General features: G+C 52.3%; 2 protein-coding genes and 1 pseudogene across 3 annotated transcripts in view; 1 reads left to right on the forward strand and 2 right to left on the reverse strand.

Annotated features, from left to right (window-relative positions):
- LOC308530721 (leukocyte immunoglobulin-like receptor subfamily A member 6) overlaps positions 1-27,283 on the forward strand; it is a gene marked incomplete at both ends in the record, with an annotated part of 88,160 nt that overhangs the window by 39,635 nt on the left and 21,242 nt on the right. The gene's annotated exons all lie outside the window — the stretch shown is intronic.
- Positions 1-27,283, reverse strand: part of LOC308531377 (leukocyte immunoglobulin-like receptor subfamily A member 6) — a 36,823-nt pseudogene that overhangs the window by 9,280 nt on the left and 260 nt on the right. The window lies entirely within an intron of this gene.
- LOC308531378 (paired immunoglobulin-like receptor B) lies at positions 382-27,117 on the reverse strand (the record flags this gene model as incomplete). Its single annotated transcript, XM_081108323.1, is given in 13 exon segments — positions 382-623; positions 3,376-3,678; positions 3,935-4,157; positions 4,161-4,231; positions 4,443-4,745; positions 4,892-5,179; positions 12,908-12,958; positions 13,245-13,547; positions 13,694-13,969; positions 14,132-14,167; positions 24,077-24,376; positions 26,447-26,749; positions 26,895-27,117. Coding segments are annotated over 13 exon segments (2,922 nt in total).

Consider the following 27,283-nt stretch of genomic DNA (forward strand, 5'->3'; position numbering starts at 1 on the left):
TTTCACATAAATGGAATCACACAAAACCTAATCTTTTGTGTCCGATTTCTGTCACTGAGCTGCATTATTTTGATGTTCGCCCACAATGTACCAGGTACCCATCCTTTGATCTTTATGGTTTAAAAAATCGCAGGGTTGTGAAGACACCTCATTTTGTTGGGATGGATGTGGCCCAGCATGAAAGGGTGTATAGGTGTGAATCAAAACCAGCCATGTGAGACAGACCCTCAAGTCACAAGGTCAGAAGAGAAGGGCAGTGGAGGAGAGTGAGTGAGGACGGGGAGGGAGGGAGAGCACCCCAGGTGGATGGAGGAGACGTCCCCTACAGGGACATGGCCCACGTTCTACTGCACCGAAACCTCGCCTACCATGACTGCTCCCCTAAACGTTCTCCGCAGTCAGTTTCCTCAACTGTGGTCCACATTCTCTTTCAGCATCTCCTGGGGTCATCAGATGGGCTCCAGGGCTCCCCCACTCTGAACGGTGCATTGTTCCCGCTGTGTTCACATCTGGCTGCATCCAATGCCTTTTGTTGTCATTTTGAGCCTGAAATAGCAGCACCCCGATCACCACCAGGACTAAGCCAGCCACGCCCATCCGGATGAGATTCCCCACTGTGTAGTCTTGGGGTGTAAAGCCTGAAAAAAATGTGGAATCAAAGGTCACAAAGGTCAAGGCAGACCCAAATCTCAAGGATTTTGATGTTCAACCTGGACTCCCACCTCCCCTTGACATCAGTGTTCCTGTGATGTCTGAACTCTGCACTGCTCTGAGTCACCTTGATCAGAGGTAGCCGTGCCCAAGAACTGAGGATGAGTCAAGAAATAGTCTCAATTCAGAAATAACTAACAACTGTGTGTTCTGTGTTCAGCCTGAGACCCAAGACCCCGTGAGCTTATTCCCCTACAGCTGAGAGATCCCACCTTCTCAACAGCTGGGGACCCAGGGTCCATGGAGGAGGGGTTGGTGTCAGGGGCTCCTGAATCTCAGGAGCAGGAAGGGGTGAAAATCTGGGCTGGGTCTCCTTCCCCCCACCCCGCCCAGGCCCCTCCTCTCAGGGTCTGCGATTTTCATTGTCCCCTGAAATTGTTCATCTATTGATTCTTTTATTAACTCGTTTATTATACAATAATGAATACCTACAATGGTGGATATATTTTCCAGATGAAAAATATGGGTATGGGGATGCAAATCATGTGATTTTTTCAATCTCAAAAGACAACAGAGTTCACAACCAAGGAAGTACAGTTCTGCTTCAAACTTTACATAACAGAGAAAATACCATTAATTTGCAATATTCAGTGAGCACCAATTGTAGGAAATTATGTCCACCTGTTACCCCATTTTGATATAAATACCAAGATATAAACATAAATTATGGACCTCTCCTCATCACAAAGACCCAGGCAATGATTCTAAATCCCAGCTCCCACAATTCACAAAATGCCCGTGGACGATGAACATTATTCTGTTGGGTTAACAGCCAAATGGTTGCTACCAAGAAGCCTTTGTAATGTGTGCCATGTGGTTGTAAGTCATAGAGAAAAGGTAATTTGGGCAGATCTGTATCTGTCAGAAAAAGAGCATTCCTAAGAAACAATAATGAAAGAAGACAAATTGAAACAAAGAGACCTCTGACACCAGGTGATCACGGGGTTCCCCTTGGTGACGATGGGTCCTGGGTCAGCCCAAATGGAGAGTTTGGGGATGACACCTGGGAAGGAGTCAGACCTGAAAGACCTGGCAGCCTATCTCCCCCTCATAACTTCATGAATGAGCCAGTGATGCCATGTAATGAGCACCTACTGTGTGTGAGGCTCCCGCTGGAGTCTGTCACTCATGTCCTCTCCTCATGCACCAGGGATTGCGGACCCCACCACCCACTTCACTGAGGCTCAGAGAGGTTAATCACCTGCCCCAGGTCACCCAGCCTGGACGGGGCAGGGCTGGGAATGGAACCTGGGACTGTGGGTTCCCAGTCCTGTCCTCACGCTGCCCCCCAGGGGGACACCAGCTTCCTGCTCCGGGCTCCTCTGCAGGGGCCTGTCCACGTCTGATCTGGAGCTGAGGGTCCTTCCTCATTACCTGCCCCCAGCACAGCAGGGACAGGAGGGGCAGGGTGCGGGGTGGACTCTGAGTCTCTCTGGGTTCCATCTGACCTGGCAGGCCCCGATGCCACCTTGGGAAGGTCAGGCTGGGCTGGTGGCCATGCCCTCCTGAGCTCTGTGAGGCCCTTCTGTCACCTCATCTCCCAGCAGCCTGTGAGCAGAATGAGACCAGGGATGAGCAGACAGGAACCCGACACTCAGAGGAGAGAAGGGACCGCCCAGCCCCACAGCAGGAGCAGCAGAGCCAGGAGCTGACCCAGGGCTGATCCACCCGGTTCCCTCCTCTGAGCTGAGCCTGAGCTCAGGGGTAGGACTGGGTGCCTGGACCCTTGTCCTGCATGTCCCTCCCTGTACAGTGTCACCGTCACTGAGACAGAGGGAACAGGCCCCATAACATCACGTCCTGAAAGCTTCCCTGGGAGGCCCCTCTCCCAGGAGGTCAGGGTCAGAACTGACAGGAAATCTAAGCTCTCAACAAGGATTCTGTCCTTTCACACTTAAAGACACTGATGCGCAGACAGGGGAAGGGATGTCCAAGTCACCAAATCCAGAGGGGCCTGAACCCCTTATAGCTCAGCCCCTGTCCGCAAGGAGGCACCCACCACCTCCTCATAGAGCCCCTCACTTACCCATTTCCATGCCTGACCGTGTGGGTGGGAGAGACTGATCCTCAGAGCCTCCTGAAATGAGGATGGGGCAGGAGGGGTGGGGGCTGTCATCTCCCCACATGAGCTCAGCTCCCCCTCCCCCATCATGTGCCCCCACATCCCTCTCTGCCATGACCACCCCTCCCATCACTGCCTCTAACTTACCCTGGGACTCGCAGCCCCCCTGGGACACAAGCTGGTCCTTGAGGATCTGGGTCACTCGATCCCCTGGCAGACTCTCAGGACTTGCTGGGTGGGCTGTGCTCCCTCTGAGCAGAGATCCCCGGGACTCACCAGCTGGGGAGGTGGGCCCTGTGCGTGGAGGGCTGGGGCCTCCAGAGTGTCCTGGAAATGAGGAGAGAAGAGGGTGAGAGGCTTTGGCTGAGCCTGCACCCCATTTCACACAGACACCCTCTTTCATCTGTGCTGTAGCTGCTGAGACCCTCCCACTGCTTCAGTATCCAGGTGAGGGGAAGGCAGTGGATGGGGTGGGAGGCCTCTAAGGAAAAGACCTCCTTGGAGCGACCATCCCTGCAGCCCCTCATTCCCTTATAGCCCATGATTTTATGGGGACAAGACCCTTAGCTGACAGCTCAGCAGACAGGATCAGGGGCCCCCACCTGAGACCAGGAGCTCCAGGGGCTCACTGGGGAGTGACAGCAGGAAGGGGGAGGTGCTGAGTGAGCTGTAGCACCTGTAGGTGCCCCCATGGGCAGAGGTCACAGGACTCAAGAAGAACTCAGCCTGGAACAGTTGAGCTCGGTGCTCTGATCTCAGACACAGGGGGGGATCGGCTGCCCCCTCTTTGGATAAAAGGAAAATGTCCCTCGGGCTCTGTGACTGACACAGCAGGGTCACGTTCTCTCCTGAGGCCACCCTAGGGCCTGGATCCACTGAGAGGGAGGGTGTGTCAGGCAGGTGTCCTAGAGAGAGGGAGGGAGGGTGAGGGCTGCCTGCCCACCTTGTTCTGACCTGAGAGTCACCAGACTTTACTCTAAGGACCTTCCTCTCCGTCTGTCTCTGTTCCTCTGAGTCTCCCCCTCTCCCCTCCCACCCCCTGTCTCTCTGTGTGTCTCACCCCCTCCCTGGGGCCTGCACTGTCATTCTGGCCTCACCCCCTGAGACCCCAGCAGGGCCTGTGCAGAGTCTGGTCCCTGACTGAACCCACTGGCTCCTCACCTGCCACCAGGATGTCCAGGGGGTCACTGGGGGCCGACCACTCAGAGGAGAGGTTGTATCCACCGTAGCATCTGTACCGGCCCCCGTGGGAGCTGCTCACAGTGTCCAGGGGGAAGTGTACCTGAGAGAGACCAGCCCGGGGCTGCAGGACAAGGCTCTGGGGGAGGTCCCATCCCCCTTCCTTGTGCAGAGCGAATCTGTCATAGCCGACATCAAAGCGAAACTAGAGGGTCAGGCTCTGTCCAGAGGCCACAATGGGGCCCTGCTGGCTCAGGAGGGAGGGCTTCCCAGAGGCACCTTGGGAGACCAGACATGAGTTACAGGGGCTGCTCCTTCCATAAACCCCTTCTCCTGACCTGGCCCCCAGGTCTCACTGTCTCTCTCCTTGTCTCTGGCCCAGGTGCCCCTATACCCACCTCACCATCTCCCATGGGGCTCCACTCACAGCAAAGATGCCCATTATGTATCCAGTCCCTCAATCCTTTGATGAGACAATAATGGGACTTACCTGGAACCAGGAGCTCCAGGGGATCACTGGGGAACGACCACACGTAGGGTCTGTTCCTGTAGCAGCCATAGCATCTGAACCTCCACCTCTGTGAGGGGGTCACGGGGCCCACAGGGAACAGGGCCTGGAACTGCCCACTTATCTGTGGCTGTGAGTCCAGGGCCCAGGAGAGCCTGTGATCTCCTTCCTTAGTCAGAATGAACCTGTGAAACCCCTGTTCTGAGCCACACTGGAGGTTCAATTTGCCTCCTGAGGTCACGACAGGGCTGGGCAGGGCTGAGAGGCTGGGTTTGCTGTAGGATTCTAGGAGTGGAGGGGGCAGCATGTTAAATGGGGCTCACACCTCCCTCATGTCCCCCAGGGCTGGGCGGTGAGAGGGAGACACCCTGAGAGCAGACCCCCTTCCTGAGGGCAGAGCCTGAGGCTGGGACCCCTGAGTGTCCTCTCACCTACTGTCACCACCAGCTCCAGGGGGTCACTGCGCTCTGACTGGCCACTGGGAAAGAGATAGTAACAGCCATATCTCCCTGCATCAAGCTGTGTCATGTGTGTGATGGAGAACTCGGCTCTGTCCCTGGAATCCAGTGGTTTCTGTTGGTACAAGGATGCTGTGCTTCCCACTTGATACAGATGGTACTCCTCAGCCCTTGGGGTCCCCTGACACCAGATGGTCACGGGGCTCCCCCAGGGGATCACGGGGCCTGGCTCAGCCCAGATGGTGGGTTTGGGGAGGGTCCCTAAAAGGAAACAGAGGCTGCTTTACAAAGACCTTCCCAACCCCATCCCCAGCTCAGCCCAAGACCCTCTCATTTTATCACCTCATCCCAGCATCTCTGTGCTCCCTCCTGAGCCCCAGGAGTGAAGTAGGATGTGGTACATGGAGCCTGGGGAGGACTCACCTGCCTGCACACAGGTCCTCTGGTCCAGACTCAGCCCTGGAAGAGAGTCTCTGTGAGAGATTTGCACCCGGATGTCTCAGCTGGTTCCCTTCCCATCAGGGGCCCGTCCACTTGAACTGCTTGAGCCTGATGTTCCCCATGAACAAGGGGTGTAAACACTCTGTCCCTCCTCCAGCTCTCCCTCCTGCCTTCCCTCCCCATGTCCACAACTAACCGAGGCAGAGAAGGGCAGAGAGGATGGACGTCATGGCGTCTGCTCTGAGGGCTTCTGCTCTGCAGATGGAGGAGTCCTAGCCCTGAAGGACAGAGACGCACAGGATGTGGTGGGTCAGGAGCTGCTTCTGCCTTCTGGGTTTTCACAGCTGTGGACCCACAGCCAAGGGAGGACCCCGCCCTGGGCCTGGCTCTGCATCTCCCCAGGATGAGGGCTGAGGGGTAGACAGGTTCTCAGGTCTCACCTGATCCTTAGGGTCTCATGTGTCTGATTGTCTGATTCCTGCTCTGATAGGGTGGAACCCAGGTTCTGGTCCTGATCCGCCCCTGAGAGTGTGGCTCTGAACAGCCCAATGGGACACCTGACCACAGCTCTTGAGGGAGCTCATTTATAAAAGACTCCAGAGCAGTTTCCCAGTGGCCTCAGCATTTCCAAGACTTTCCCTGGTTTAAGGGTTCTGGTATGTTCCCATCCCTGCCAACAGTTCATGTTTCCGGTCTTTTTAATTTTCATTATTCAGTGTAAGTATTGGTACCACCCTGTGGTTTTATGCACATTTATTTCTTCAATGACTTATAAAGTCAGCACCTTTTATTTAAAAAATTTTTTTTACTCCTCACCTGATGGTATTATTTCCAATGATTTTTAGAGAGTATGGGAGAGAGAGAGAGAGAGAGAGAGAGAGAGAGAGAGAGAGAGAGAGAGAGAAACATTGATTGGTGTCTTCAGAGAGACACCAATTGGTTGCATCCCACATGAGGGTTGAGGAGCAAACCTGCAACTAAGGTACATGCGCTTGACCAGGAAGCAACCTGTGACCCTTTAGTGGTCAGGCTGATGCTCTAGCCACTGAGAAGCACCTGCCAAAGCCAACTCCTCACCTTTACATAATGTCACTGCACATTTGCATGTTAACATCAGTTGCTTGATAAAGGTGTTTGCTTGCTTTCTATTGCTATCTGCTGCCACATTAAAGATCTGTAATATTTCTTAGGTGATCTGAGTGCCAGTCCATGGTCTCAGTTTGGCATCGCAGTTATCCTCTTCCCTATCTCGCTGGGGTATATGAGGAACAGACGTTCTTCATGTTAGTGATTCTACTGTGTCCATTTCCCCCTAAGTTCATGTTCTTGTGTGCACTTGAAGAAAAAATCTCTCTCACAAGTTAAGATAGTTTGGTAAAAGAAATCGTAATTGATTGAATTTTCATTTTTTGGCATTGCTTACTGCAAATGCTGTGAGGCAGGTAAGATGGTCACCGTGACCTACAGACTCACCCATTGGTCCAGCACCATGCGATGGAAAGACCATGACCTCCCCACTGAACAATCCAGGTGCCTCCACACGAGGGGTCTGACTAGGAATCTTCCTTCTGCTCCTTTGGATGACGTGTCTTCGCTTTTCCATTTTTCAAGCCTCCTCCATTTCCATCTGCATTGTATGGCTGGTTTTGTTTCCTCCACTTATCAGCTGAGAAGAATTGTCACCATCTTTGTGGGGCGGGTGTTGGTATTGCTGAGAAACAAGGAAGGAAGTGCCCTGCTCAAGTGTCCTTCAACCCTTCAGAATGTGGTAGCGCCACACTGATATTTAATGTGTGTCTGTGTGTGCTGCTGCCTTGGAACAGGACTCCCTTGAATGTTGTTCTTGTCTGAGTCTGATGAGTCTCCACAGTTTGAAGAGGAGAGTGACACCGGCCTCAAAGGTGCTCTGAAGGGGCAGAAATGACTCGATGATTGGCCCCCAGGACATGGAGAGCTCCCACTGCTCACAGAGACAGAAAGTCAGGTAGAAACTGTAACAGACATAGGACCTGCGTCTCAGGGCCAAGAGGAGGCATTGAGCTTCCTGTGGGAGGAGATGCATCTTGCACAGCCCCCAGGCTCCTCCCTCCCCCACCCTTGGGCTCACTGTCCTGAGGGCCCCTTGGTGTCCACAGTCAACAAGGCAGAAAGGGAGGTCACCTTCACATACCCCAAGGCAGCCGTCACGTCCACGTCCTTCCTAAGCTCTAAGATTCACACCCTCACTCCCTTCTCCAGTTCACCCTCCTCATCTTCGCGGGCCACTCCCTTTCAGAAGCTGTTTATGCTTAAACCCTTCCATGGTCCTCACTGTCTTCAGGGTGAATCCACACTCTTCCTTCTGAACTCAAGGTTGTTCATGATCATCCAGATGTGAGGCTCCCACCTCAGCTCTCACCTCTGCTTCCCTCAGCCAAATGGGTATAGCTGCCCATGAACACACACACACTCACATACACACATGCATATTCATACACACACTCACACATACGCTCACACACACACTCACAAGCACACACGGTTTTTCATTTCATAGGTTTGATGTGTAATAGTTACATTATCATTTAATCTAAAACATTCACTTCTGCTTTGATTCACACATTGATTATAGCAAAGTCTGTTCCTTTATTTCTGAAATGTAGGGAATAGATTTTGGAAATAAGTATAGGTTGTTTTGGTCTAGGAGGTATGGAGTGGAGGTGGCTCTGTTCAGATGGGCTCAGGTGGCACCGTGAGGAGGCACAATGTGGTCCTAACCCCAGTCGAGTGTGTCAGGAGGGGAGGAGGTTCACTGGAATGAATTTAGTTGGAGGAGGCATTGGCCTCACTGAGACTAGAGTGTAGCTCAGCCTGATCGCCAGAAGCATAGACTGTAGGGTAGAGATCCCTGGCTGTTGCTGGAGTCAGAGAAGACCTATGGACAGGCTTTTGTGCAGGGGATGTTTAGTGACAGGTACTTTGGAGCCATGAGAATGAAACCTTTGAGCCCACAGTGAGGGTCTGGAGGAGGCCAGAAGGCGGCTGATGTGGTCACCCCAAGGAGTTATCCTGGGTCTTCATCTGAGCGTGTCTTTGGGAAGAACTGGGTCACAGAGAGGAAAACCGGGAGACAGACCAGTGGGATTGGTTCAGTGTGTGAGGGGGAGAGAGGGGAGAATGGAGGGCTCCTCCTCTCTCCACCTTGGGTGCCTGCAGGAGCCAATGGGGCTATGCCAAGGTTGCTGACCCCAAGAGGAGCAGGAGGCCTGAGGGATGTTACAACACTGTCAATCACCCACAGAAGCAACCAGCACTGTCCTCCACGCCTGGGTGTGTGCTGCTGCTTCTCCCTGTCACTTCCTCTCTCTGACTTGCCTGTCTCTGTGAGCAGAGCTCCTGCTCTCCATCCCTCTCCATCAAACCTTCGCAGTCCTTCCTACCTCCTCACCACTTCTTGTCCCCCAGACAGTACCTCTTTGTCTTATGCTCTTAATTCCACCTTTATGCTTTGAATAGAAGAACACTTTGGAGGCCAATCCCAGGTTGTAATCTAAGACGTGGGGACACGTTTATTGAACTTCAATTTTGAGCCAGTCTCTTCTCTTCTACCTCTTCGCCTGTTGGGCAAAATTATGACCCCTCACCTCTGAGGTTGTTATGAGGATCGGCAGTGCCGGAGACATGAAGGGCCACAATCTGGTGTTGTTTTTTCCTTTTTTAAAATATTTTTTATTGATTTCAGAGAGGAAGGGAGAGGGAGAGATAGAAACATCAATGATGAGAGAGAATCATTGATCAGGCGCCTCCTGCAATCCACACATTGGGGATGGAGCCCACAACCCAGGCATGTGCCCCTGACTGGGAATCGAGGCATGACCTCTTGGCTCATAGGTTAACACTCAACCACTGAGCAACGCTGGCTGAAAATCTGGTGTCATTTTCTGACCTGGTGAAGGCATGTGTATGAGAGACGTGTGGAAGGAAGGGCTATTTGGAAGTCACATGTTTGTCCCCCAAGCCTACAAGGTGAATCAGAACCTGTAGTGCATCCTTGGTTGAATGGCAGATGAGTGCAGACAAAAGGATGCAGGGATGGTGGGTCTCATCATGGATCCTAGACTCAGCCCAAGTCAGGAGTGAAGGTGGAAATTTCATCAGTGGGTTGGTCCCTAAGCACTAAGGCACTTAGGGCCCCTTTGAAGTGGAGGGAGTCCTGCTCCCATAAAGTTCCACAGACACAAGTGGGGCAACCTCCAAGGTATAAGGGAGCTATAGGGAACCACGCGTGTTTCACTTGCATTTATTTTTATTAAAGCAACAGTCACATAACATACAATTGAGCCTTTTAAAATATGAAAATCACAAGAGTACAGTAAATACACAATGTCTCAATGACAACGACTACCTAGTTTCAAGAAGTTTTTAAACTCCCCCCCCACACACACACACACACACACAAAACACAACAGCAACAGCAAGCAGTCCATCTATATTCTGCCCTGCTGGTCAGCCCCTAACAAACCAATCTAACTTCAATTTCTATGAGTTTCCTTCTCCTGGACATTTCACTTAAATGGAATCACACAAAACCTGATCTTTTGTGTCTGCTTTCTGTCACTGAGCTGCATTATTTTGACATTCGCCCACATTGTACCAGGCACACGTCCTTTGTTCTTTATGGTTTAAAAAATCCCAGAGTTGTGAAGATACCTCATTTTGTTGGGATGGATGTTGACTCAGCATGAAGATATCTAGATGTGAATCTGATACAGCCATGTTAGACAAACCTTCATGTCACAGGATGAGAACAGATGGGCAGTGGAGGAGATCAGCGAGGTCAGGGAGGGAGGGAGAGCACCCCAGGTGGATGCAGAAGGACATGACCCACATTCTCCTGCACGCAGACCTCACCGACCACGTCTACTCCCCGAAGACATTCTCAACAGACAGTTTCCGCAACAATGGTCCTGACTTTTATTCAGCACTTACTGGGATCCTCAGATGGGCTCCAAGTCTCCCCCACTCTGAATGGTGCGTTGTTCCCTCTGTGGTCACATCCTGGCTGCATCGAAGGCCCTTTTGGCGTCGTTTTGTGCCTGAAATAGCAGCACCCCGAGGACCACCAGTACCAATCCAGCCATGCCCAACCGGATGAGATTCTCCACTGTGTAGTCTGGGAATAGAAAAATAAGAATTGTGGGTAAAGAAGTCTCAGAGGTCAGGGCAGACCCAAACCTCCAAGATTTTGATGTTCAACCTGGGCTCCCACCTCCCCTTGACATCAGTGTTCCTCTGATGTCTGAACTCAGCACCTGTTCTGAGCCACTTGTAAGAGCTCTGCCCCAGAACTGAGGGTGAGAGAAGTTTGATCACAACTCAGAAATAACTAAGAGCTGTGTGTTCTGTGTTCAGCCTGAAACCCAAGACCCCATGAGCTTATTCCCCTACAGCTTAGAGATCCCACCTTCTCAACAGCTGGGGACCCAGGGTTCATGGAGGAGAGGTTGGTGTCAGGGGCTCCTGAATCTCAGGAGCTGGAAGGGGTGCAAGTCTGGGCTGGGTGTCCTTCACCCCACCCCGCCCAGGCCCCTCCTCTCAGGGTCTGCGATTTTCATTGTCACCTGACGTTGTTCATCTATTGATTCTTTTACTAACTCGTTTATTATACAATAACAAATACCTACAATGGTAGATATATTTTCCAGATGAAAAATATGGGTATGGGGGTGCTAATCATGGGACTTTTTTCATCTCAAAAGGCAACAGAGTTCACAACCAAGGAAGTACAGTTCTGCTTCAAACTTTACATAACAGAGAAAATCCCATTAATTTGCAATAGTGAGTGAGCACCATTTGTAGGAAATTATGTCCGTCTGTTACCCCATTTTGATATAAATACCACGATATAAACATAAAACACGGACCTCTCCTCATCACAAAGATCCAGGCAATGATTCTAAATCCCAGCTCCCACAATTCAGAAAATGCACGTGGATGATGAACATTATTCTGTTGGGTTAGTAGCCAAATGGTTGCTACCAAGAAGCCTTTGTAATGTGTGTCATGTGGTAAGAAGTCATAGAGAAAAGGTAATTTTTGCAGATGTGTATCTGTCAGAAAAAGAGCATTTCTAAGAAACCATAATGAAATAAAACAAATTGAAACAAAGAGACCCCTGTCACCAAATGGTCACAGGGCTTCCCTTGGTGACAATGGGTCCTGGGTCAGACCAGATGGAGAGTTTGGGGACGACACCTGGGAAGGAATCAGACCTGAAAGACCTGGCAGCCTATCTCCCCCTTATGACATCATGAATGGACCAAGAATGTCATTTAATGAGCACCTACTGTGTGTGAGTCTCCTGCTGGGGTCTGTCACTCATGTCCTCTCACCTCATGCACCAAGGATGGCTGACCCCACCATCCACTTCACTGAGGCTCAGAGAGATTAACCACATGCCCCAGTCACCCAGCCTGCAAGGGGCGGGGCTGGGACTGGAACACAGGACTGTGGGTTCCCTGTGCTGTCCTCACACTGACACCAGGCGGTAACTAGCTTCGTGGTCTGGGCTCCTCCTCTGCAGGGGCCTGTCAATGTATCATCTGGAGCTGAGGGTCCTTCCTCATTACCTGCCCGCAGCACAGTAGGGATAGGAAGGGGCAGGGTGTGGCGTGGACTCTGAGTCCTCCCAGGTCCATCTCAACCTGGGAGGCCCTAATGCCCCATTGGGAAGGTCGGGCTGGGCTGGGGGCTCTGCCTTCCTGAACTCTGTGAGGCCCTTTTATCACCTCATCTCCCAGCAGCCTGTGAGCAGGATGGGACCAGGGATGGCAGACAGGAACCCAACACTCAGAGGAGAGAAGGGACCGCCCAGCCCCACAGCAGGAGCAGCAGAGCCAGGAGCTGAACCAGGGCTGATCCACCCTGTTCCCTTCTCAGAGCTGAGCCTGAGCTGAGGGGGAGGACCTGGTAACCAGACTCCTGTCCTGCCTGTCCCTCCCTGTACAGTGTCACCGTCACTGAGACAGAGGGGACAGGCACCATAACATCATGTCCTAGGGGCTTCCCTGTGAGGCCCCTCTACCAGTACATCAGAACCAGAACTGACAGGAAATCTAAGCTCTGGACAAGGATTTCCTCCTTTTCACTTAGAGACACTAAAGCCCAGACAGAGGAAGGGGTGTCCATGTCAGCGAATCCAGAGACACCTGAATCTGGTAACCCCCCCATGGTTCAGCCCCTGTCCCCATGAAGGAACCTACCACCTCCACAGGACTCTCACCTACCCCTCTGTAGGCATGACTTAGAGCCTCCTGGGGATGAGGATGAAAGGTGTGGGGTGGGGGCTGCCTTATCTCACTAGAACTCAGCTCCCCCTCCCCAGGCTACACCCCCATGTCGCCCTCTGCCATGACCACCCCAACCATCACTGCCTCAGAGCCCTGGGTCTCCCAGCCCCCCTGGGACACAGGCCGTTCTTGAGGATCTGGGTCACTCGATCCCCTGACAGACTCTCAGGACTTGCTGGGTGGGCTGTGCGCCCTCTGAGCAGAGCTCCCCAGGACTCACCAGCTGTGGAGGTGGGCCCTGTGGGTGGGGGACTGAGGCCTCCAGAGGGTCCTGGAAATGAGGATAGAAATATGTGAGGCTGGGGCTCACTCTGGAGTCTCCAAATCACTCAGTCACTTCTCCGACATCTGCTCTGTGACACTCCCTCCGCCCACTTAACCACTTCCCAACCCAGTTCATGGGAAGGATTCAGCAAAAGTGGGCGTGTCTCTGAGAGAAAATCTCTGCTGGGTGACCAACACTCAGACCCCTCACTCTCACCCAACCTCAGATGAATCCTGGGGGCGGGACCCTCAGCTGCCTGTGCTCAGAGAGGATGGGATCAGGGGCTGCTCACCTGAGACCGTTAGATGCAGGGGGTCACTAGGGTCAGACCACTCCTGGGGATTCTTCTCAAAATAACCATAGCATCTGAACGTCCCCCTGTGGCTGAGGGTCACAGGGCCCACACGGAACAGGGCCTGGGACCACCCACTGGGCTGTGGCTGTGAGTCCAGGGTCCAGGAGAGCCTGTGATCTCCCTCCTTAGTCAGAATGAACCTGTCAAATCCCTGCCATGAGCCACACTGGAGGGTCACATTCCCTCCTGAGGTCACCACAGGGCTGGGCAGGGCTGAGAGGCTGGGTTTGCTGTAGGCTCCTAGGAGAGGAGGAGGCAGCATGTTAAATAGGCTCACGCACCCCCTTATGTCCCCCAGGGCTGGGCTGTGAGAGGGGGACACCCTGAGAGGAGGCCCCCTTCCTGAGGGCAGAGCCTGAGGCTGGGACCCCTGAGTGTCCTCTCACCTGTCACCACCAGCTCCAGGGGGTCACTGTGCCCTGACCAGCCAGTGGGGCTGAGGTAGTTACAGGTATATCTCTCTGCATAGTTTCCTGTAATGAGGAACTTGGCCCTGTCTCCAGGCTCCAGGGACTTCTGTCTGTCCCAGTACTGAGGACTGCCATCTGCATACAGCCGGTACTCCTGGGCCTCCAGGATCCCCAGACACCAGATGGTCACAGGGCTCCCATAAGGGATCACAGGGCCTGGCTCAGCCCAGATGGTGGGTTTGGGGAGGGGCCCTAAAAGGAAACCAGAGGCTGCTTTACAAAGACCGTCCCAACCCCATCCCCAGCTCAGCCCAAGACCCTCCCATTTTATCACCTCTCCCAGCACCTCTGTGCTCCATCCTGAGCCCCAGGGGTGAAGGAGGATGTGGTACATGGAGCCTGGGGAGGACTCACCTGCCTGCACACGGGTCCTCTGGTCCAGACTCAGCCCTGGAAGAGAGTGTCTGTGAGAGATTTTCACCCGGATGTCTCAGCTGATTCCCTTCCCATCACGGCCCTGTCCACCTGAGCTGCTTGAGCCTGAGGTTCCCCATTAACAAGGAGTTGTAACCATCCTGTCCCTCCTCCTGCTCTCCCTCCTGCTCCCCCTCCCCGTGTCCACAACTGACCGAGGCAGAGAAGAGCAGAGAGGATGGACATCATGGTGTCTGCTCTGAGGACTCCTGCTCTACAGATGGAGGAAGTCTGCATCTGAAGGACAGAGACGCACAGGATGTGGTGAGCCAGGAGCTGGTGCCGCCTTCTGGGTTTTCACAGCTCTGGACTCAGAGCCAGGGCCGGGCCTGCCCTGGGCCTGGATCTTCATCTCCCCGGATGAGAGCTCAGGGGGAGACAGGTTCTCAGGTCTCACCTGAACCTCGGGGTCTCATGTGTCTGATGGTCTGAGTTCTGCTCAGAGAGGGCTGGACCCAGGTTCTGGTTCTGATCGGCCCCTGAGAGCCTGGCTCTGAACAGCCCAATGGGACACCCACCCAGGGCTCTTGAGGGACCTTATTTAGAAAAGACTTTGCCTGGGCAGTTTCCCAGTGGCCTCAGCATTCCCTCGACTTTTCCTGGTTCAAGGGTCCTGGTAGGTTCATATTCCTGCCAAGACTTGTGTTCCCTGCCTTTTTAATTTCCATTATTTAGTGGATAGAATGCAATTATTTAGTGTCAGTATTGGTACTACCCTGTGGTTTGATGTACATTCATTTCCTCAATGACTTATAAGTCTCAGCACCTTTTATTTAAAACTAGAGGCCCGGAGCACAAAATTATGTGCACTCGGGGAAGGCGGTGGTCCCTCAGCCTGGCCTGTGCCCAGTCACAGTCCAGGACCCCTTGGGGGATGTCCACCTGTAGACTTAGGCCCACTCCCTGAGGGATCAGGCCTAACCTTGCAGTCAGACATCCTTCTGGCAGGCAGGCAGCCCTCGGGGGATGTCCAACTAAAGGCTTAGGCCCCCAACGGATCAGGTCTAAACCATTAGTTGGACATTCTTAGTGCTGCCATGGAGGTAGGAGAGGCTCCTGCCACCACCACTGCGCTGGCCAGCCATGAGCCAGCTTCTGGCTGAGTGGCACTCCCCATATGGGTCTTCTGGGTCCCGCCCTGCCTTGCCTTTTTTGTTCTAAGACATTTCACTTTATTTAAAAGAAGCCAATATACAGGATATAAAGGGTATGTTATTTACGACAGTACAGTAAACAGGTTGGTTTCCCGGTAGGATCAGTAGTCTTTCAGTACGTATAAACCCCCCTTCCCCTTGATGCTGAACCCAGCTGGCAGACAAACAGCAACAGTGGGGTGGGATGGGACTGCAGGATAGAAAGTCTCCCTGAAGGGATTAAAAATCATGTAGATGCTAAAATGTCCATGAAGGGGTCTTGGGGGTGAGGGGTGCCTCTGCCTCATTCCTTTGAGGGCTTGGCAGCAGGAATGTTGACGGATTTGCCCCAAACTAACACACGGCCCACCCTGAGCCTGTAAATCTTCCACCCATGGAATATTCCCTTCCCAAGAGAATCATCCCTAATCCCTCAGCCAGGGCCTGGAGGAGCCGCCCAGGCCATGGGCACAGCCAGGACTGTGGACATTTCATGGCCTTTCCACTCCCACTCCAGCTGCCTAACAACTCTGCACTGCTCCCCTCGCCCACCTCTCCCGTCACCCCATCAGGACACCGTGCACAGGAGGGGACACTGGTTTTCCCATGCCCATTGGGAACTGGCTGTTTCTGTTTTCTGGAGTAAAAAGGTTCCTGTGGGCCAGGTAAGCTCTCTGCTTGGAAAGAAGTTCTGAAACAGAGCCACTGACCACACCCACCTCTTCTGGGGATGGAGCAGCTCGGGCCCTTGGAGCTCATCTCTCCAGCAGAACTGAAGGGAAGACCACGTGTACCCTTCTGTCCCTCACCCTTCACATGCCCAGAACCATCAGTGTCACACTTCCTAATTCCTATCACTGTATTTCATTAGTTTCATACTGTTTTACTAATCCTGAATCTAAACAGATTGGTTCAAAAAGAGATCATTCTATTTTTAAAGTATTTAGTGATGTACCTATGAGCTTTGCATGGACGAACTAAGCACATGACCCTTTCTTGTACATCAGAACCTGCACACACATGTAAAAAGGGGACCCATTTTTGACAGATGTGAAACCACAGTTTATTTGTAATAAATAATTACACAATCTTAAAAAAAAAAGACCTGGCTTCTGCCTGTTCTGGGTCCCTCCCTGCCTCATCGCCAGGGACATGATTGGTCCCCCACTGCCAGTCAGGACGGCTTCCGCGTGTTCTGGGTCCCTCTCTGCCTCGTCGCCGGGGATGCCATCAGGTCCCCTGGGGCCAGGCAGGATGCCTTCCACGTGTTCTGGGTCCCTCCCTGCCTCGCTGCTGGGGATGCGATCAGGTCCCCCGCAGCACACAGGATGGTTTCCGTGTTCTAGGTCCCTCCCAGCCTTGGGGGATCACCGATCACCACCAGGGTGGGGGGCAGGGAAGAGGCAGACACTGGCAGCCTATTCTCTGCCCCGCCTGGCTTCTCTGATCACCAGCTGGGGAGCGGGCCTTTGCCGGGGTTCTTTGATCCAGGGCCAGAGGCAGGGCAAAGGCGGCCCTAAGGGCCGCCTTAACCTTGCCACCCCACTCTTGTCTGCCGCCTGGGTTTCGGATAATCACCGTTCTTCAGTCCTTCCCCTTTCACCTCCCATCAGTGAGCCTACTTATGCAAATTAGCCTCCATCTTTGTTGGCGGTTAACTGCCATCTTGGTTGGCCGTTAATTTGCATATCACCCTGATTAGCCAATGAGAAGCATATCAGAGGTACGGTTAATTACCATGTTTGTCATTATTAGATAGGACCTTTTTTGTTACTCCTCACCTGATGGTATTATTTGCAATGATTTTTAGAGAGGATGGAAGGGAGAAAAGGAAGGGGGGGAGAGAGAGAGAGAGAGAGAGAGAGAGAGAGAGAGAGAGAGAGAGAGAGAGAGAAACATCGATGTCAGAGAGACATCACTTGGTTGCATCCCACATGAGGGTTGAAGAGCAAATCTGCAACCAAGACACATGCCCTTGACTGGGAAGCAAACCTGTGACCCTTCGGTGGTTAGACTCATGCTCTAACCACTGAGAAACACCAGCCAAGGCCAGCTCATCACCTTTATATAATGTCACTGCACCTTTGCATGTCAATATCAGTTGCTTGACAAAAGTGTTTGCTTGCTTTTCTATTGCTCTCTGCCGCCACATTACAGATCTGCAATATTTCTTAGGTGATCTGAGTGTCAGTCTGTGGTCTCACTTTGCCATCGCAATTATCCTCTTCCTGTCTCAATGGTGTCTATGAAGAACAGAAGTTCTTCCTGTTAGTGATTCCACGGTGTCCATTTTCCCCTAAGTTCATGTTCTTGTGTGCACTTGAAGAAAAGAATCTCTCTCACAAGTTAATAAGATAGTTTGGTAAAAGAAATAGTAATTGATTGACTTTTCATGTTTTGGCATTGCTTACTGCAAATGCTGTGAGGCAGGTAAGATGTTCACCGTGACCTACAGACTCACCCATTGGTCCAGCACCATGCGATGGAAAGACCATGACCTCCCCACTGAACGATCCAGGTGCCTCCACACGAGGGGTCTGACCAGTTTTCCTTCTGCTCCTTTGGATGAGGCGTCTCTACTTTGCAATTTCTCAAACCTCCACCATCTCCATCTGCATAGTATGGCTGGTTTCATTTCCTGCATATCTCATGCAAGAAAAATTCTCACCATCTTTGTGGGGCAGGTGTTGCTATTGCTGAGATGTCAAGGGAGGAAGTGCCCTGCTCAAGTGTCCTTCAACCATTCAGGATGTGGTGGCGCCACATTGATATTTAATGTGTGTCTGTGTGTGTTGCTGCCTTGGAACAGGACTCCCATGAATGTTGTTCTTGTCTGAGTCCTGATGAGTCTCCACAGTTTGAAGAGGAGAGTGACACTGGCCTCAAAGGTGCTCTAAAGGGACAGAAATGAGTCCGATGATTGGCCCCCAGGACATGAAGAGATCCGCTGCTCACAGAGACAGAAAGTCAGACTTGGGACCTACGTCCCAGGGCCAGGAGGAGGTGCTGAGCTGCCCTGTGGGAGCAGATGCATCTTGCACAGCCCCCAGGCTCCTCCCTCCCCACCCCTGGGCTCTCTGTCCTGAGGGCCCCTTGGTGCCCCCAGTCAACAAGGCAGGGAGGGAGGTCACCTTCACACACCCCAAGGGAGCAGTCACGTCCACCACCTTCCTGAGCTCTGAGCTCCACACCCTCACTCCCTTCTCCAATTCACCCTCCACAACTGCCCTTGCCACTCCCTTTCAGAAGCTGTTTATGCTTAAACCCTTCCATGGTTCTCACTGTCTTCAGGGTGAATCCAGGCTCTTCCTTCTGAACTCAAGGTTGTTCATGACCATCCAGATGTGACCCTCCCACCTCAGCTCTCACCTCTGCTTCACTCAGACAGATGGATATAGCTGCCCATGAACACACACACACACACTCACACACATGCACATTCATACACACATTCACACATAAGCTTACACACACACATACACACTCACCAGCACACCTGGTTTTTCATATTTTCATTTCATAGGTTTAATGTGTAATAGTTACATCATCATTTAATCTAAAACATTCACTTCTTTTTTGATTCACACATTGATTATTGCAAAGTCTGTTGCTTTCTTTCAAAAATGTAGGGAATACATTTTGGAATAAGTGTATGTTGTTTTGGACTAAGAGGTTTGGAGAGCATGCAACTCTCTTCTGATGGCCTCAGGGGCCCCATGAGGAAGCACGAGGTGGTCCTAACCCAGGTTGTGTGTGTCGGTGAGGGGAGGAGGTTCACTGGGATGGGTTGGAGGAGGTGTTGGCCTCACTGGGACTGGAAAGTGTAGCTCAGCCTGAATGCCAGCATCACGGACTACCTGGTGGAGATCCTGGATGTGGCTGGAGTCAGGGGTACCTGTGGACTGGCTTTGTGCAGGGGATGGTCGGTGACAGCTGTATTCGGGGCCATGAGAACGACACACCTGAGCCAACAGTGAGGGTCTGGAGGAGGCCAGAAGGAGGCTGATGTGGTCACACCAACGAGCTGTCCTGGGTCTTCACCTGAGCTTGTCTGTGTGGAGAACTGGGTCACAGAAAGGAGAATATGGAGCCAGAACAGTGGGATTGGTTCAGTGTGTGAGGGGGTAAGAGGGGAGAATGGAGGGCTCCTCCTCTCTCCACCTGGGCGGCCTGCAGGAGCCAATGGGGCTGTGACAAGGTTGCTGACCCCAAGGGAAGCAGGAGGCCTGGGGGATGTTACAACACTGTCAATCACCCACAGAGGCAACCAGCACTGCCCTCCAGGCCTGGGTGTGTGCTGCTGCTTCTCCCTATCACTTCCTCTCTCTGACTTCCTCGTCTCTGTGAGCAGAGCTCCTGCTCTCCATCCCTCTCCATCAAACCTTCAGAGTCCTTTCTGCCTCCTCACCACCTCTTGTCCCCCAGACTGTACCTCTTTGTATAATTCTGTTTATTCCATCTCTATGCTTTGGGTAGAGGAGCATGTTGGAGACAATTCCCAGGTTGTAATCTAAGACCGGAGGACACATTTATTAAGCATCTATTTTGAGCCAGTCTCTTCTCCTCTACCTCTTTGCCTGTAGGAAAAAATTGTGAAACCTCACCTCTGAGGATTGTTATGAGGATCGGCAGTGCCGAAGACATGAAATGCCTCAATCTGTTGTCATTTTCTTTCTTTTTTAAATTTTTTTTATTAATTTCAGAGAGGAAGGGAGAGATAGAAACATTAATGATGAGAGAGAACCATTGATCAGGCACCTCCTGCAATCCACACATTGGGGATGAAGCCCACAACCCAGGCATGTAGCTTGACCAGAAATTGAACAATCACCTCTGGGCTCATAGGTCAATGCTCAACCACTGAGCCACGCCGGCTGAAAATCTAGTGTCATTTTCTGAACCAATGAAGGCATATGTATGAGAGACGTGTGGTGGGAAGGGCTGTTTGGAGGCCCCATGTGTATCCCCTAAGCCTACAAGGTACTAAATTGGAAGCTGTAGCATATCCTTGGTTGAATGGCAGATGAGCTCAGGCAAAACGATGAAGGGATGGTGAGTCTCAGCCTGGATCCTAGACTCAGCCCAAGTCAGGAGTGAAGTTGGAAATTTAATGAGTGGGTTGGTCCCTAAGCACTAAAGCACTTAGGGCACCTCTGACCTGGTGGGGGTCCTGCTCCCATAAAACCCCAAGGACACCAGTGGGGCAACCTCCAAGGTATAAGGGAGCTGTAGGGAACCACGCGTGTTTCACTTGCATTTATTTTTATTGAAGCAACATTCACATAACATGCAATTAAAATATGAAATTCACTAGAATGCAGTAAATACACAATGTCTCAATGACAACGTCTATCTCGTTTCAAGAAGATTTTAAACTCCCTCCGCCCCACCCCCAAAAAAGAAGTAAAAAATAAAAACAACACACCAAACAGTTCGTCTCCCATCTGTCCTCCTTGTGAACCCCTGACAAACCAATCTGATTTCTGTTTCTATGGGTTTCCTTCTCCTTGACATTTCGCATAAAGGGAATCACACAAAAGCTGATTCCATTTTGTGTCCGGTTTCTGTCACTGAGCTGCATTATTATGAGGTTTTCCCACTATGGACCAGGTACCTGTCCTTTGTCCTTTATGGTTTAAACTAATCCCAGGGTTGTGAAGAGACCTCATTTTGTTGGGATGGATGTGACCCAGCATGAAGGGGTGTACAGATATGAATCCAAACCAGCCATGTGGGACGGACCCTCATGTCACAGGGTGAGAACAGAAGGGCAGTGGAGGAGAGTCAGCGAGGACAGGGAGGGAGGGACAGCAACCCAGGTGGGTAGAGGAGGACATGATCCATGTTCTCTTGCACCCAGACCTCACCTACCACATCAACTCCCCTGGACATTCTCAACAGGCAGTTTCCCCAACAATGGTCCCAACTTTCCTTAAGCACCTCCTGGGATATTCAGATGGGTTCCAAGGCTCCCCACTCTGAACGGTGCATTGTTCGCTCTGTGTTCACACACTGGCTGCATCGAGGGTCCTTATCAGGTTGTTTCGAGCCTCAAATAGCAGCACCCCGAGCACCACCAGGACCAAGCCAGCCACAACAATCCGGATAAGATTCTCCACTCTGTAGTCTTGGGGATGGAAAATAAGAATTGTGGTTAAAGATGTGTCAGAGGTCAGGGCAGACCCAAATCTCCAGGATTTTGATGTTCATCCTGGGCTCCCACCTCCCCTTGACATCAGTGTCCCTCTGATGTCTGAACTCAGCACCTGCTCTGAGGCACCTTGATCAGAGTTAGCTGTGCCCAAGAACTGAGGATGAGTGAAGAAATGGTCTCAATTCAGAAGTAACTAAGAGCTGTGTGTTCTGTGTTCAGTCTGAGGATCACAACTCCATGAGCTTATTCCCCTACAGCTGAGAGATCCCACGTGTTCCACAGCTGGGGACCCAGGTTTCATGGAGGAAGGGTTGGTGTCGGGGCTCCTGAATCTTAGGAGCATGAAGGGGTGAAAGTCTGGGTTGGGTCTCCTTCACCCCACCCCACCCAGGCCCCTCCTCTTATGGGTCTGATATGTCCATTGTCACCTGAAGATGTTCATCTATTGATTCTTTTATTAGCTCACCTTATTTTACAATAACAAATACCTACAGTGGTGGGGATATATTTTCCAGATGAAAAATATGGATATATGGATGCTGATCATGTGATCATTTCATTTCAAAAGACAGCAAAGCTCAAAATCAAAGAAGTCCTCAGTTCTGGTTCAAATTTAAGTCACAGAGAAAATCCTCCTGATTTCAATATTTATTGAGCACCAAAAGTAGGAAATTATGTCAATCTGCTACACCATCTATATATATAAAAGTTTAAGCAACTGATACAACCCAATGACCAGAACAACTGGTCGACCAGTCATTATGATGTGCACTGACCACCAGGGAGCAGATGCTCAACTCAGGAGCTGCTCCCTGGTGGTCTATGCGCTTCCACAGGGGGAGCGCTGCTCAGCCAGAACCTGGGCTCAAGGCTGGTGATGGCAGCTGCGGTAGCTGGAGGCTCTCCGACCCTGCAGCAGTGCTACTGAGCAGCTGTGGCAGGTGCAGCAGCTAGGATGAACATGGTCTGGCACCCGACACACGCTCAGCCTCCTCCCTGGCCACATGCCACTTGGTACACTGCTATATCCGTTGCGGAGTCCTGGATTGCAAGAGAGCATAGGCCAGGCTGAGGAACCCTCCTTCCCCCTCTGTGCCCCAATCCAGGATCAGGGCCTCTAGTTTTCATATAAAGCCCAAGATATAAACAGGAATTATGGACCTCTCCTCATTATAGTGATCATGCAATAATTCTAAATCCCAGCTCCCACAATTCAGAAATGCACATGGATGATCAGTGTTACTCAGTTGGGTTAATATCCAAATAGTTAACACCAAGAAGCCTTTGTAATGTGTGTCGTGTGGTTATAAGTCAGAGAAAAGATAATAATGGGGGGATGTGTATCTGTTAGAAAGAAAAGCATTCCTAGTAAACCCTAATGAAACAGAAGAACAGATTGGAACAAAGGGGCCAATAGTGCCTTTGATATAAAATGTAGAATTCTTAATGGGCTTGCCTTGACATAACGCTGGGTATGAATTAAGCTGATTTCCAGAGGGGAAACTCTGGAACATTTTAATCCCTCATTTCATTGTATTAGGTGTGGAGTGAGAAAAATAGGTATGCCATTGGGAATAAAGAAGTGACATTTCCTTGGCCTGGTGGGGATTATAATTTTATCAGCATGTTGGAGGGATCAACTGAAAAACAGTCCACAGGGAGAGAGTCTTTGGGAGGCTAACAGATCATGAGATAACTATGCCCAAACCAAGAGCTTTCCGATGTGCACTTACTACCATTTAGAAAATGTACAGGAATCACACCGCTTACTCACAAATTACAATATTACTTGGCAATTAACTAAGTGGGCTGGGCATTTACTCAATTTTACAAATAGCTGTCACATGCTTCTAAAGTTCACTCATAAAGCTCATTTGAAAATGTATGTGAAAAGAAGACTTTATATAAACAAGAAGTTATTCTCCATAAAAAAAAAATGTATGAATTTAATCGACACCCATTGAAAAGAAAAATAGAATGTTTATATTTCTATCTGGACTCCACATAATATAAGTTAAATTGTGAGCTTATAGACTGAAGTATTGCCTGAAGGTTCTCTAAAAAAGAGCCATAATAGACCCGTGTGCACAGAGACGCTGAGCAGAGGTGAAGAATGCACAGTGTCTGGGCAGGAGGCCCCAGGTCCCCTTGAGGCCTGCAGGGTCCCTCCTTATTCTCAGGTGAGCACTGAAGGCCTGGAGGCCTCCAGGTGAGCACAGGGGGCCGTGCCGTGTGGTGCCCACAGGCAGGATGCTTCTCTATTGGAGAGTGTCCAGTGGGGCTGGGACTACAGGGACCCAGATTCTGAGAAGACATCAGGAGCTGAGTGGTGGGGGGGTCTGTGTTCTCTGCTCAGTCTAATCACATTCCTGCTCATCTCACTCACATCTCACCCGCCCTCCCTACCCTTCATCTCTGCTGAGGATCAGAAATGGGTTCAGGAGTGAGAGGTCCTGTCTGTCTCATAGGCTCTCTCATGGGCTGGACTCTGCTCTGTGGAACCTCCTCCACCCCCTTGTTTATTACTGTCACCCACACTCCTAGGGACAGGGCCCTGAGCTGACTGAGCACAGAAAGGACGGGGTCAGGGCTCCTCACCTGAGACCAGCAGCTCCAGGGGGTCGCTGGGCTGTGACAGCAGGTAGGGGGAGGTGCTGTGTGAGCCATAGCACCTGTAGGTCCCCTGGTGGCCTGAGGTCACAGAACTGAGGGTGAAGTTGGCCTGAGAGGGTGCAGACGTGTCCTGCAGACGGAGGTGCTGGGGAGGGTCCAGTGACCCCTCCCTGTGCAGGTGGAAGGTGTCAAACCAGATCTCAGAGCCACACTGCAGGGTCACGGTCGCTCCCCAGGCCACTGAGGGTCCCGGCTGGGCTGAGAGGGAGGGTTTCCTGTACATTCCTGGGGAGAGGAAGGTTGTGATGTGTAGAGAGCCACCCCTGCCCTCACGCCCTTGACCCTGAGCTGAGGGACTTTGTCCTTCTCCAGAGACTCTGTCTGTGACTCCTCCCTGCTCCTCTCTGCCCTCTTGGTGAGGAAACTAGCCTTGTTGCTGGACTCCTGTGGGATCCTCATATCCCAGGGCTCAGAGCCCCTCTCTTCATATAGAACCTAGACACTAGCCTGCAGAGACCCCTGACACCAGCTGGTCAAGGGGCTCCCCTTGGTGATGATGGGGCCTGAGTCAGCCCAGATGGAGAGTTTGGGGATGACTCCATGAAAGGAATCAGACATGAAAGACCTGGCAGCCTGCCTCCCCCTCATGACGTCATGAATGAGCCAGTGATGCCATTTCATGAGCACCTACTGTGTGTGAGGCTCCTGCTGGGGTCTGTCACTCATGTCCTCTCACCTTATGCACCAAGGATGGCTGACCCCACCACCCACTTCACTGAGGCTCAGAGAGGTTAATCACGTGCCCCAGGTCGCCCGGCCTGGACGGGGCAGGGCTGGGACTAGAACCCAGGACTGTGGGTTCCCTGTCCTGTCCTCACACTGCCCCCGAGGGAGACACCAGCTTCGTGCTCTGGGTTCCTCCTCTGCAGGGGCCTGTCCACGTATCATCTGGAGCTGAGGGTCCTTCTTCAGTACCTGTCCCCAGCACAGCAGGGACATTAGGAGCAGGGTGAGGGGTGGACTCTGAGTCTCTCCCTCATCCGTCCCCACCCTGCAGGCCCTGACACCCCTTTGGGAAGGGAGGGCTGGGATGGGGCTCTGCCTTCCTAAGCTCTGTGAGGCCCTTCTGTCACCTCATCTCCCAGCAGCCTGTGAGCAGGATGAGACCAGGGATGAGCAGACAGGAACCCGACACTCAGAGGAGAGAAGGGACCGCCCAGCCCCACAGCAGGAGCAGCAGAGCCAGGAGCTGAACCAGGGCTGATCCACCCTGTTCCCTCTTCTGAGCTGAGCCTGATCTGAGGGGGAGGACTGGGTTCCCGGACTCTTGTCCTGCCTGTCCCTCCCTGTACAGTGTCACCGTCACTGAGACAGAGGGGACAGGCACCAATACATCACGTCCTAGGGGCTTCCCTGTGAGGGCCCTCTCCCAGGAGGTCAGGGCCAGAACTGACAGGAAATCTAAGTTCTGGACAAGGATTCTCTCCTTTTACACCTGGAGACACTGAGGCCCAGACAGGGGAAGGGAGTGTCCAAGTGAGAGACTTCAGAGGTTCCAGAACAGTCTCATGACTCAGCCATTGTTTCCTACAGGGAGGTCCCCACCACCTCCTCACAGAGACTCCCAATTCCCCTCTGTGGGCCCAACTCCCTGGGTCAGGGGAGGGGAAGGAGGGACCATTGCTCAGAGCTTTCTGGGATCAAGATGAAAGGCGAGGGGCAGGGTCTGCCTTCTCCCCACTTAAACCTGACTCCCCCTCCCCCAGCCTGAGCCCCAACAACTCCCTCAGCCATGACCTCCCCACCTGCCACCTGCCTCACTTCCCTCTCTAAGGCCTGACTCCATGTGAGGGGGGGAGAGGCGAATCCTCGGAGACCCTGGAGGCCTGTGGTTCCCCTGAGATCTCTCCCTGACTCCCAGTCCCCCTGGGACACAAGCCTGTCCTTAGGTCTATGGGGGGTCATTAGATCTTCTGAGAGACTCAGACATCCTGGGGTGTTCTGTCTCCATCTGAGCGAAGAGGACACCATGTGTGCAGGGCTGGGGTCCCACAGGGTCCTGGGAAGGAGAACAGGAGAGGTGGGAGGCCTGGGCTGACCCTGGAGTTCCCACCTCACTCGGACTTCTCCTGCATCTGCCAGAGGTCCTCACACTAAGATCCTCCCACTGTCCACCTGAGACACCTTCTGGCAACAGAGGAGAGAGGGGTGACCAGGGGTAAGGCTGTGTCTAAGGGACAAATACTTTCCAAGTGACCATCTCTACAGCCACCTCACTCCCCTTTCAGCCCATGATTGTTCTGAGGACTGGACCCTGAGCTGACATGCAGAGAGACAGGGTGAGGGGCTGCTCACCTGAGACAAGGAGCTCCAGGGCATCGCTGGAGTGTGACCACACCTGGGGGCTGTTCCTATAACAGCCATAGCATCTGAACCTCCACCTGTGGCTGGGGGTCACGGGGCCAACAGGGAACAGGGCCTGGAACTTCCCACTGGGCTGTGGCTCTGAGTCCTGGGTCCAGGAGAGCCGGTGATCTCCTTCCTTAGTCAGAATGAATGTGTCAAATCCCTGCCCTGAGCCACACTGGAGGGTCACGTTCCCTCCTGAGGTCACGACAGGGCTGGGCAGGGCTGAGAGACTGGGTTGTCTATAGGATCCTAAGAGAAGAGGAGGAAGCATGTTAAATGGGCTCACACCTCCCTCATGTCCCTCAGGGCTGGGCTGTGAGAGGGAGACACCCTGAGAGCAGACCTGCTTTCTGAGGGCAGGGCCTGAGGCTGGGATCCCTGAGTGTCCTCTCACCTGTCACCACCACCTCCAGGAAGTCACTGTGCCGTGACCAGCCAGTGGGGCTGAGATAGTAACAGTGATATATCCCTGCATCATGCTCTGTCATGTGTGTGATGGAGAACTTGGCCTTGTCCCCAGGCTCCAGTGGCTTCTGCTGTTTCCATGGTGCTGGGCTTCCCTCTTTATAAATTAGGTACTCCTTAGCCTTTCGTGTTCCTTGACAGCAGATGGTCATGGGGCTCCCACTGGGGATTACAGGGCTTGGCTCAGCCCAGATGGTGGGTTTGGGGAGAGGCCCTGGAAAGAATCAGAGGCTAGGTCACAGGACATTCCCACCCCTGGCCCCCAGGTGACAATCCCAGATGCCCCCCATCTGTCAGACAGATCTGCACCCCTTCCCC

This window comes from Myotis nattereri, assembly GCF_964212035.1.
Source record: "Myotis nattereri genome assembly, chromosome: 15".
In the NCBI taxonomy this organism is placed as follows: domain Eukaryota; kingdom Metazoa; phylum Chordata; class Mammalia; order Chiroptera; family Vespertilionidae; genus Myotis; species Myotis nattereri.